This window comes from Crinia signifera, chromosome 3, assembly GCF_055691185.1.
Source record: "Crinia signifera chromosome 3, ASM5569118v1, whole genome shotgun sequence".
Taxonomy (NCBI): Eukaryota; Metazoa; Chordata; class Amphibia; order Anura; family Myobatrachidae; genus Crinia; species Crinia signifera.
The window spans coordinates 53652360-53665511 of NC_139219.1; the positions used below are offsets into that span (position 1 = coordinate 53652360).

The following is a 13152-nucleotide window of genomic DNA, read 5'->3' on the forward strand; positions in this document are numbered from 1 at the left end:
TGCTCGCCATCATAGCTCACAGTCAGGGGCATTGAGGTTATCATGGTTGCTGGTCAGCTATGCAGAGCCATGTCTGGGGCCAGGGTGACTGAGCAGGGGCCATGTTTGGGGCCAGGTATTTGCTGTCTCTGCAGCCTGGACCTGCTACAGCAGCAATCAGCCATTCAACCTAGGCCCAGCACTAAACTACTGAAACCAATTGTAGTACAGAAGCTAGAACAGCTATCCGCTTACACTGTAGCTGTGCTTTGAGGAAAGGGGTATTGGAGGTTTTTTTTTTTGTTTTACATAATTTGTGTTTTTTCTAATATAAATGCTGGTTTTGAGGCCCATCTATGGCTGGTAGGAGGCAAACCCCAGTATTCGATAAGACCATTATTTTCAATTACTGACTAGCAATATAGATAAAAGTTGTTTGCAAATGCAGTGCTAGTAATTATCATTAATTCTATTTGTTTATGTTGCTAGGTAACTGTTGGCTCAGTTCCGTATTAGTTTTTTCCCCGTTTCTCTAGAAGTGATTATACTTATTTTTGTAACCACTTTATCTTTGACAATGGAACTTGATTTACACTGTAATGTATACCTGCCAATTGTTTTATCACATTTACATTTGACAGATTAAAATCCAAAAACAAGAAGTTTTCTGTTGTATTTTGCATGGGACAAGAACTCTGGGCGCTTATCAGCAGCTCTTCTAGGTATACTGCAGTTCATATAAACAGTGACAGCTGCTGATGTGAACATAGGCGCTTTGGTGTGTATAGAGCCTCCCATTATGACAACTCCTAGCAAACAACGCAAAGGGAAAACGTCTCCGGGTGAAACATATGCTAACTATAAAGGGAGAATTGCTCGCTCTTAATAAAGCCCACGTTAATATGATCTAACGAGAGAACATGTCAGGGAAAAATGCGCATGATGCAGAATTGCACAGATTATAGATGAAAGTCGCATATGAGTTTATGCTTTAGCTTAGAGACTGGGTTTGTACTTTGGTTCTGTGAATGTTCCTCATTAGAGTATTGTGTCTGGATGTACAGTATCTGTTTACATCACTTTATTTTGTTATATATTTCGTAGACCGTTTTATTTCTGAATTCATTAACTTTTCCATATTTTTTTCTAACTTGTATTGCCTTATTTATAAACAATGGAAGTAGCCGTATGCTATTCAGTATCTTTAATGGAGCGTTTTGTTTTAGTAAATTGAGATTTGAGCATCAAAATAGGATGAATGGTATAGTTTTTCCTAATCCATCTTGACCATGCGAGCCAGAGATTGTTACATATTAACGACTAATTCCATGTTTTTAAAAGTATTTTTGGCATTGGGGCAGCATAACGTGGAGAAGCGGGCAAATGTTATAGGCAGATGTATTAACCCCCCCCCGAAGCCGATAAGGAGAGCCGTTATGCCCAGCGTGAACGGCTCTCCTTATCGGCTCCCCCGGGGCGCCCAGCGCATGCGCACTCGTGGCTCCCCCCCCCCCCCCCCGGCCGGCTTTCTGGGCATGCGCGAGATATCGCTAAAACTGCGAGATTTCCAGCGCAGCCCAACCCAGAAGCAGGGCTAGCGTTGTCCCCACAGTGGGGAATAGGACACCGCTAGCCCTGAGCTGGCGAAGCGGCCGGTGCGAATTAACGCCTGGACTAATCACTGGGGGGGATTGCAGGGGACAGCCCTGCCGAGCGTAACTCGGTGGGCTGTCACTAGCGCACGCTAGGTATGCTAGTAATACATTGGGGTAAACGTAATCCACCCCAGTTTACCAGCGTTAAGTGCAGAAATGCACTTAACGCTGGTTAGTACATCTGCCCCATTGTGTTCCTGTAAGGTAGACATTGTTTTGACGTTCTCCCGGTCCCTGAGAATAGATTTCAATGAGTATTGTTTTGTCTGAATAAAAAAGTTTGATTTATTTGTAATGGATTAGGGCAGTGGTTCCCAACCCTGGTCCTCAAGTACCCCAAACAGTGCATGTTTTGCAGGTCTCCACACAGAATCACAAGTGCTATAATTAGCTCCACCTGTGCATCTTTACAAATGTGCCTGAATGAGTGCACCTGCCTGGTGACCTGGAAAACGTGCACTGTTGGGGGTACTTGAGGACCAGGGTTGGGAACCACTGGATTAGGGGTACTGCATGAATTTGAATTGTGCTGTTGGTTGACACTAGTGCAATGTGACTTAGCAATGCTTTCCACTTTTTGCACCATTGCAATCCAGAAGAGAATGGGATACGTTCATTAGGTCGACAGTCAAAAGGTTGACTCCTATTGGGCGACATGCATTCGATCGATACAAGGAAAAGGTTGACATGGAAAAGGACTTTTTCATACTTTACCATCTCAGCGGAGGGGGAATATAATAGTGTCCTATGTCGACATGGACACAAAAAGTGAAAAACTCATGTCTTTTTCAATGTCACCTTTTTTTTTTCATGTTGACCTGCTTGCGTTGACTCTTTGACTATGTCGACCTAATGTATGTCAATCTTTTTGATGTGCCGACCTTTTCACTGTTGACCAATAGTGAATGACCTTTTGACTGTCAACCTGTACCCAATGAAACTCACATTTCTGGAAATTTGTTCATGTGGTATGACATAGTACGTTGTGGGGAACATAACTGAATTGTAATATCTACAGGTCAGATGTAATGACCCCTTATGCCTAACTAAGTCCCTAACCCTCCCTCTCCGCAGCCTAACTGTACCCCCCCCCCTCCCCCACAAACTAACCATAAGTCTACCACTACTGCCTAGGCCTAACCACCTTTTCCTGGCCTAATGCTAGCGCTTCTAGCATACTTACGTTCGGCAACCGGGCAGTCAGGATTCCAGCGCCCGGCATCCTCATTGATACTGGTTTTCTGGCTCTGGCCTCCTTTTTTTTTTTTAGTAGCCGCACTCTCTGCACCCCGAGGCTCTCTCTACACCGTCCCCTTTTTGCCCGGCTGTTCCCTTCAACAGGCTGCTTCACACTCCCTGACTCACAGCCGACAGCCGCATTCTATGGGCCAGATGTATTAAGCCTTAACAAGAGATAAACGTGAGGGTGATAAACACCCAGCCAATCAGCTCATAACTGCCATTTTTCATACATAGCCTATAACATAAGGCATTGATTATTGCAATAGTCTCCTTACTGGTTTTCCTAAGAAAAGACTCTCACCACTACAATCCATTTAGAATGCAGCTGCGATGCTGGTCTTCAACGACTGCTTATCTGCTCTGTCAGTCCCTCTGCTGGTTACCTATCTTCTATCGTTATTAATATATAATACTTCTACTTGCATACAAAGCCATTAAACTGACTACACCAACATACATCTATTCACTTATCCCGCCCTCTCTGCACAAGTACTGTACCTCTCATTCACACTCATTACTTGCTCCCACTTACACTTGCAGGATTTTTGTTGGGTAGCACCCACCCTATGGAATTTCCTTCCACACACATTAAGACTCTAGCCTCCAAGCTTTCAAGCGTTCCCTGAAAACACACCTCTTCAGGCAAGCCTATCATATTCCATAACCTCTAGGAGCATTCATATTCTAATTGCATCCCATCAGGACTGTTTTGTAATCTGGTGGGACTGCCATGCTATGGAATCCTATCCTTGTGTATCCCTCCTATTGGCCCTTATTCTGATCGGTGCGGATATTTCCGCTTGCGTACGGGCCGCCGATGTTTATCGTCTGCGCATGTGCAGAGGTCACTCTGCGCATGTGCAGGCGATTTCGCCGCATGGATTCTTTATACGCCGCACAGGGGGCGTAGAGGGGCGTGAGGGGCTACTTATCCTCATTACCCTATGCATACGCCCCGCGTTTCATGGGCGTTCCCATGCAAACGCGGGGCGTATGCATGGTAATGAGGCCGTGACGCGTGGGTACGGGGCGGGCATCTGACATCGCCGGATGTCAGCTGCCCGCCCCAATACAAGATTTCACACGGACAAGTGTCTGTGTGGTCTTGTGTTGCGGGACCTGGTGGAGCGTGCGGCCCTGCATTCGATGTTCGGCGACCATCGAATGCAGGGGCTGCTCCCACCATGGAGGAGGCGTATCCCCGTCCACATTCATGCGGACCGCCACATATCCGCATACGGACGGAGGTGGCGATCCGTATGGAAGGCGGGGATTCGCCAAGACGGACATCACCGCATATTTCTGATCGGGCCGCACCGATCAGAATAAGGGCCATTATGCCAATAGCTTGTAAGCTTGTGAGCAGGGCCCTTCTACCTCTAGACCGGTCTGTTACTACCCAGTTGGTTTTATCACTGTTGTTTCCAGTTGTAAAGCACAATAATGCTGCGCCATATTAGAAACTGTACATAAATAACATGACAGTAGCCGAATGGCTGGTCATTTATAACTTTATCACCCTCGAGTTTCTCTTGTTAAGGCTTAACACATTTGCCGCAATGTATCCTCAGAAGCACACACGTTCTCCCACTCTCAGCACGAGCTGTACAATCTCCTGCTCTGCCATATGTTGTGTACACACGCGGCGATTTTGGCTACAATTTTGACTATATAGTCAAAATAAGATAGAATAGGACAGTAAGTTAGCCAAAATCACACATTGCTTGCGATACCGATGCACGGCCCTGCAGCGTCTGTATCGCAAGTGAAAAAAGACAGTCAAGTCTTTTTTGACTGTCATCTGCAGAATGTATTTGGCCAAGGGCCAAAGGGCAAGATAGTCAAAATCTGCCATTAGCCTGAACCACACTGTGGGGGTTATTCTGATTCACTCTCTATTGGACAAAACCATGTGCACTGCAGGTGGGGCTGATGCAACATGTGCAGAGAGAGTTAGATTTGGATGAGTTATTTTGTTTTTGTGCAGGGAAAATACTGGCTGCTTTATTTTTTACACTGCAGTATAGATATTTGAAGTCCCCACCCAAATCTAACTCTCTGCACATGTTACATCAGCCCCACCTACAGTGCATATGGTTTTGTCCATTAGAGAGTGATTGTGCCTCTCCGAGTGAATCAGAATAACCCCCTGTGTGTACACACCTGTAGTTCTCATGCAGAGGCCCATTCCACTCACGGTCCAGTCTCTATGGCAGTACACCCTATGCAGTAATACTGCCCGTAATAAGGGACTTTTTACACACTAAACCTTTTACTGCCAACCCCAGTTCAAATGAGGCAGTGGGGGTTAGACACCTAAAGTAATTATCCTGATGCCTCCTCACTTTTATGAATGTATTCAGCCAAAGCAATGAGGTCATGGGTTTGATTCCCGCCATGGGCACTAGCTGCGTGGAGTTTGTATATTCTACCTGAGCTTGCGTGGGTTTCCACCAGGTATTCCCACACTCCAAAAATATAATGGTAGGTTAATTGGCTTCCAACAAAATGTAGCCCTTGCGTGACTGTGTGCATATACAGTACAGTACAGCTGTTCGTTCGATATTGGAAGATTGTGTGCTCACTTTTGATTGTTTTGTTGAAAGAAAAGTGTTGCAGTGTTGAAATCAAAGGGTTGCATTTTACTTGCTGATTCAATGGGGTCAGGTCGGGCCAGAAGTTCAGTGTGTATGCATCTTCAACCGTTATCGCGACCGGTTTTACAGGTCTACACCAGAAGTAGGCCCACCTCTCTGGGCGTGCACAATTAAACCGGGACAGGTGGCTTGGTACATACTCTCACATAAACAGTCGTAAATATTCAACCGTGGGTTTTCAGGAATATCCCATTTTTGTTTTGTTCATATAGATCATATATAGACTTTGTTGTTCCTATATATTCTTTTTACTGTAATGTAGACAGCATCATCTGTTATTTATTTATTGCTAGTTAAGTGGCCTTGTAAAATGTTGATAAAGCAATTGGGTTGAAGTTGCTGCTGGCCGTGCTACATGAGCTGAGGTTAATGTTTAAACTTGGACATCAAGTTTTCTGCATCTGAACTACAGAATGTTTGTTAGTGCCAGGAATTTTTTTTCCCTTTAGATCTGTACCAGGTATTAGGCTAAGGTAATATTACCGGTCTGGAAGTGTTTGGCGCACTTAAGGCCCATACACACTGGGTGACTCGGCTGAAAGCATCTCCGTTTATTTGTCTGAGCTGCTTTCAGCTTAAAAGCCGCCTAGTGTGTATGGGGCAGCGATGAGCGCTGATGCGCGCTCCTGCATCATCGCTGGCCCGGCCACATTTATCTGCTGGTATTATTAGCAGATGAGCAACGGGGTAGACGGCGTGTCGTAGTGTCCTGCTATGGAAAGTCGTTCATCCAGGGAAAATCGTCAATACGGGTGAAAAACGCTCAGTGTGTATGTACTGAGCATTTTCCATCCCAGGGATTTTTTGGGGGGGATTTTATTTTTCTCCATCATCTCTCACCGTACAATCTGGTCAAAAATCCCAGTGTGTATGGACCTTTACACTTGTATTCCCTTAACCTCTGGGTGTGGAATAGTAGCTTGAGTACAATAAGGGTGTGAGCACTGACATGTAGCACACCCTCCAGTCATATGTTATAGTATTGGCTGCGTTCTTAACACACTAACAACTGTAGCCCTCCAGCTGTTGTGGAACTACAAGTCCCATCATGCCCTGCCAAAGTTTTAGCATCCCCTAATAGCAAAACTGTGGCATGATGGGACTTGTAGTTTCACAACAGCTGACGGACCACAGTTTGAACATGCAGGCCTTAGATTTTCACTTGTGTGGGGTGACCGGCTTTTGCTGGCTTTTTTTGTGGTCTCGCTCCCCAGATTCAAACGGTATTAAGGACCCACCAGAAATACGAGGTTACCTTGATGCGTGTTGGTGGGCAAATGTACAGTGTGCATCTGCTCTGTGTTTTGTTTGCAGAACTACAAGTTCCAGCATTATAGCAACTCCTGTAAATAGGGTGTGCATCCTAAAATCCCCCCCCCCCCCCCCCCCAGTATTGGCTCCCTAGCCTGATTGGGATACAGTCACTAGGTAGACTATGAAGGTCGACATGGCTAAGGTTGACACAAGCATTGTCGACCATCATAGTGTCGACCCTATGACCCATTCTCGCCTGATTAGCCAGATATGAGCCGTATTTATTGGGATGCAGTTTAAATCCCGGCGGTCGGGATCCCGGCGTTCAAAATCCCGACGCCGGAATCCCGACTCCTGACACCGGGCCTACTCCTGACACCGGGCCTACTCCTGACACCGGGCCTACTCCTGACACCGGGCCTACTCCTGACACATAAAGCTGTGAGTGGCAGAGGTAAAATGAGAAGAAATACTGTTTGCAGCTGCATAACCATAGAGAATAGACAGTGCCTGTAACTATCACAAGTTGGGACACAGGGTGAGTATCCCTTATCCGAAATGCTCAGGACCACGAGCATTTTGGATAAGGGATTTTTTCGGATTTTTTATTTTTCTTTCATACTTACCTTGTCCCCTGATGGTGCCACGATGGTCCCCCGACGTCCATGGTGTCCCCCGACATCCACAATGGCCTTCAGGATCCTCTTCAGTGGCATCTCCGGTCCCAGGGGTGCATTGCGGCAGTGTCCGGGCACGCCGGTGACGTCACTGGCGTGCCCGCGCTTTCGCGTAATGCACCCCTGAGACCGGAGATGCCGCTGAAGAGGATCCCGGAGGCCACCGTGGACATTGGGGGATGAAGTAAATATGAAAAAAGGGACTGGGGAAGAAAATTTTTTTTTCTGAAAAACCACAGTTTTCTGAATATTTCGGTTTTTGGAGTACACAGATAAGGGCGACCCGACCTGTACGAACAATTATGAAGCTGGGGAATAATGTTCTTTATCCCAAACTTCAATAGTTTCTATAGTGTTTGTACAGTGCATTAAAGCTGCACTTTAATGGGTGTGAATCTACACCAATCGCTCATTCACCTAATCACAGAGTACCACAATGTTAATTTATCATGGCAGGTCCACCAAGCCTCTGTGGCAGAGGTTCCAAACACAGGGCCTTATTCTGGTTCACTCTTAGAGGCAAATTCCTTCTCAAATGGACAAAACCATGTGCGCTGCTAGTGGAGCAGATATAACAGTGCAGATAGAATTAAATTTGGGTGAGTTATTTTGTTTCTGTGCAGGGAAAATTCTGACTGTTTTATTTCTACACTGCAATATAGATCTCACTGAAGAAAACCCCACACAAATCTAATTCTCTCTGCACAAGTAACATCTGCCCCACCTGCAGTGCACATGGTTTTGTCCATTTGAGAAGTGATTTGCCTCTTAAGAGTGAACCAGAATAAGACCCACAGTCCTTAAGGCATAGGTTCCCAAACGCGGTCCTCAACGCACCCCAACGGTCCAGGATTTAGATAGATCCATGGCTCAGCACAGATGGTTAAATCACACTGACTGAGTTAATGATTAAGTCACCTGTTGCCAAGCATGGATATACTTAATACCTGGACCGCTGGGGTGCCTTGAGGACCGCGTTTGAGAACCTATACTTAAGGCAATGGTCCATGTTTTAATGAGAACCAAGCTTGGACACAGGTGACTTAATTCATATGTAAATCAATTAGATTTAACATTTTGTGCTCAGCCACGGATATCCTGGACTGTTGTGGTACCTTGAGGACTGTGTTTAGGAACCTCTGCTCTATGGAGATAATGTCTCATGGAAAAAAAATATATTTTTTTTAACTGGAGTATTTTGAATTCCTAATTGATATTTTCTGTTCTGGAGTTTACCCCTCTGGATCAATTGATTTATTTTATCACTAAATGCACAATTGATCTTGAGTCTATTAGTTTGAAGTGCCCACTGTTCCTGTTTATATGCCTCTGTGCTCAGAAAGGATGTTCTCCCTAATTAGGGCTGATAGACGGCAGCAGTAATAACCACTCTATCGTGTTATCACGGTGATGCAATACAGTTAACACATTCATTTTTCATCCTGGCACGACAACACTGATCTGCTCTACAATGTAAAGTGCGTCTCATGATATCATTAGATATTCACAGCTTAAAGGAGATTTGTTTGATTTATATTTTCCCAATTGACAGTAATACAGTTTATAAGTCTTTTGTTGTACGTTTTTATTGTTGCATTATGGCTAAAATATAAAGCACTTAAAGTCAGTGGCATGGCTCCAGCCAACTTTTCACAAGTGAATTTGTCCATAACGTTTAAAGACTCATTTGTCAGGACTGGATGACTCTTACCTCACTCTCCACAACTCATGTTACTACATTAAAGAGGTTGACAATACAAATGATGCTGATTATCTGGCCCTTTAAAAGCTGTATATAAGTATAGGGGATATGCTAATTAGGTTGACCCTATGTAGGTCGATAACTGAAATAGGATGACATGGCTAATGTTGACCGCGTCGTAAGGTCAACACAAGCATTCGGTCGACAATTATTTTTTCACTTTTTTTTGTTTTTGCCGACATGTGCCGACATGTGCCTACTATTTACTACGGCATGGTGGGAGAACAAAATAGTGTGCCGAGCGCAGCAAGGCACCGCGCCCGAAGCATGGCGAGCTCAGCGGTACACTAATACCAGGTCCATGTAGACCTATGTTGACAGACACCTGAAAAAAAACAAGTTGACCATTTTCCATGTTTACTTTTTTTAATGTCAACATTTTGGCAACCAAATGCATTTCAAGCCTTTTCATAATGTTAGCCTTCTGCCTGTCGACCAATAGTGGTTGACCTATTGACTGTCCTCCTAATGATTGACACCTGTATACACTATATGCAAAATTGAGGAAAAAGTAGCATAATCAAATGAGAAGTTTACAATCTACTTTTTGTAATACCCTTAGGGAAAAGCAGCACCTGCGCTTAGTTTAGGACATTACATAGGCAGAGCGCAGTGTTTATAAATACTTTTTGTAAGGTTGCTTGGCCCGCCCACCCGCCTGCAAGGGAGACAAGGAAGAGGGAGTTCTCACGTGAGGTGGTGACGCACAAATTCCCCCTTCCTTGTAACTCGCGGAAGCGAGTTATTGTGAGAGGCATCCAGCAGCCGCCGCCAGCAGCAGTCTCTCTTCACGCTGTTATTCAGCGGCAGCCGGAGCATGGGACGGGGGAAGCAGGGTACTTATATGGCCCCGAAGGATTTTATCAATGTCAAAATGGCCCTTGGAAGAAAAAAGGTTCCCCACCCCTGGTCTAGATAATCACTATGTCGACACACTGATGATCTACAGGGTGAAAAGGTCAACCGTTAAATGTCAACATGGAATCTAACCACCCCCAAGTTCTTAACTCTATGCTTTACTGGAAATATCATGAAAAACCATATGTCAACCTTTTTCGTACTGACCATTTGCTTGACATTCTGTTGATTTAAGTCCATATCGATCTATAGGCTGTTGACCCTCTGGTGTCAACCTACTGACTATCTATCATCCATCTGGATACTGTCATGTAGCCTGGCCAATGGAAGTAGGAAGCCAGAGCTATAGTAAGTGTAACTAAAGTCACTTATTATATGTGTGGACCTTGCTGACATCCAGGTAGCTAACTTCCAGTGACGTCACTACTTTGGGCGGTCCCTGGCTGCCGATGTCACAAAAGGGCCGTGCCGTGGCCGCACCATGATGAAAAGGAGCGGGCCCGGCCACCGCCGTCAAGAAAAGGGGCAGGGCCGCCCGCCGCCATCACAGAGGCTTTGCACTGCCGGGGAAGCGCCGGGTATCGCTATCTACAGCGGCGCCGGCTTCCCTGGTCCCACCTGCAGGGAGGAAGGCAGGCTGTGTTAGTGGGGCGCTGCCCGCTAATACAGCCTAGTGGGAACACTATAGGTATATTAGAACACATCTGTATTCACATTGTTATAATTTTCCCTGACAATGCGGATTATTATGCTAGCTGGAGGGGGTATGCATTTAGGTTGACACCTTAAAAAGGTCTACATGGTTTGGGTCGATGGGGACAATGGTCGACACAAGCTATATGTTGACATAGACAATGCCGACATGAAAAAGGTTGAATTGAATTAAAAAAAAAAAATTCCCCAGCAGGTGTTTTTTCATACTTATGCTGCTTTCAGACCGCAAAAATGGCTTTGACCAGGTATTTTAAAACGTTTCTAAAAACGGGTCTGCCAGCTAAAACCCCTTTCACACCACATGTCTTTAAACGGTATTTCAATGCAGTTTTTTTTCCTTCACAACACTGAACCCATAGAAAACAGTGGATAAAAAAAAGGGTCTGAAACGGGTAGGACTCTGCTTTATTACCATTTAGAAATACCAGTTCAATAGAACCGGTAAATTCACTCGACACCTTTCAGACTGCACAAATTACAGGTAAAAAGTGCGGTCTGAAAGGGGCATTAACTATCCACATGGACATATTGGGAGAATATAATCGTGAGTGAAGCGGTACACTGATACGGTGACCATATATACCAGAGTCGTCAGACACTAAAAAAAACATGACTATCTCATGTCGGTCTTTTCTATGTCGATTTATTACTTGTGTCAAACTTTTGTTCCCGTTGACCTAAACCATTGTCTGTCATCTTTAGTGGTGACTAATGGCCTGTCGAACCAATAGTGGTCATCCTATTGAGTGACGATGTTAATTGTGTTGACCGTATGACCCATGCTTGCTGTATGAGCAATTGAGCCCCCCACCCTTTACATTATTTAGGTCTGTGGTAACGGTTCCTGGCCTTGGGGATACACACGTGACTTTCATCTCTTTGCTTTGTTGAATTTCTGATTATGTGCGTATAATTCAGTATGAAATCGTTAAATGTACTTTGTTTGCAGTGTTCATATAAATGCGCGCAATAATCATGATGGCATACGTATGGAACGGAATCCGCACTGCTGCTCTTAACGTTCTTTCCGTGTTCTTTAGGGAGAAGGATCTGGAGGCGAAATTTATTATCGAAATGGAAGGCAAGAAAACAAAAATTACCAATATAAAGGCAAGTGTGACGCAATGTTTTTATTTTTGATGAATGGAGCAGTTTTAGTGATACCCAAGGGTTTCATCATGGGAGAAGTTTATATGCTGTAATGTGCCTGCATGCCTTTTTTATTATGATTATGCTGAAGCAAGGTGGAATTAATGAGCGCGTATAATGGCCTTCAGAATAATAACGTTACTTGGCTATTCAGCTTACATTGTACCAGACCACTACAGTAAATGTACCCTGTATATATGTATGGATACTTCTGAGACCTTGGAGCTGAGGTAAGGCGGACGCTTCCACTGCCAGCATATCATTAGGCATAGAGCATAGACCTCTGGTATATCCCATAAGCACTGCAGGATATTTCAGCACGATCATTACGGTGCAGAGGCCGCTTTACTGGAAATACCTTTTTGCTTTGAAGTTCCAGTTTACACGGGATGAATTGTAAACCCATCTATTCTGCATTGCTGGCAGCACGGCTATTATGTGCTTGAAGACGTCAAAGATTGTTTTTTAAGCCTGTTTAGTAATCTCGGCTTCTACAATTACTTACATAAAGGCCGTGCCCAACCCAAATATTAAACAGGGAGAGTGGCTGCTGATAACCCTCACTCAAGCTTTCGTTATATCTCTGAGCAATATAAAGGTAACTGATATTAACATTGAGTAAGAGAGTCTGTGACATCGGTTTAATCAGGGATGGGGAACTTTCGGCCCTCCTGCTGTTGGTGAACTGCGCATCCCAGCATGCCTTGCAATGATTTTAGAGTTGCTAAATAGCAAAATGGTACTTGTGTATTATCTGGGTGCTTGATTTTTTGATTGTATGCCCTAACTTAAGGCATACAATCAGATGCGATGGACCTGATTTTTTTCGGAAAAATCTGGTCAATCGCATCGCATGCAACCGAATATCATGTGATGCGATCAACCTGATTTTTACGTTGGATCCAATGTAAAATGGTCCCTGTGACCCGGTTTTACATTGGGTCCAATGTTAAATGCCCCACAGACCCCATTTTCTATTGTATACCCACCCTGTTCATTCCCCCACTATCCAAGTGGGCATGGAGTTGATTTCGTGCGAGCGCAGCGAGCCACCGAGCCCGAAGCGTGGCGAGCGGACGCGGATTACTTAACATGTATTCCGCGTCCCCTCGCCACGCTTCGGGCGCGGTGGCTCGCTGCGCTTGCCGCACTATACGAAATCAACTCCATGCCCACTTGGATAGTGGGGGTATGAACAGGGTGGG

The 13152-nt window shown here is 44.9% G+C and overlaps 1 protein-coding gene across 4 annotated transcripts in view; it reads left to right on the top strand.

Moving 5' to 3' along the window:
• The window catches only part of KIF16B (kinesin family member 16B), a 296722-nt gene that overhangs the window by 14489 nt on the left and 269081 nt on the right, over positions 1–13152 (top strand). For all 4 annotated transcript variants that reach the window (XM_083175821.1, XM_083175822.1, XM_083175819.1 and 1 more), the window contains exon 2: positions 11839–11908. In XM_083175821.1, coding sequence (XP_083031947.1) covers positions 11839–11908 — 70 coding nt within the window. The remainder of the gene's footprint in view (positions 1–11838; positions 11909–13152) is intronic.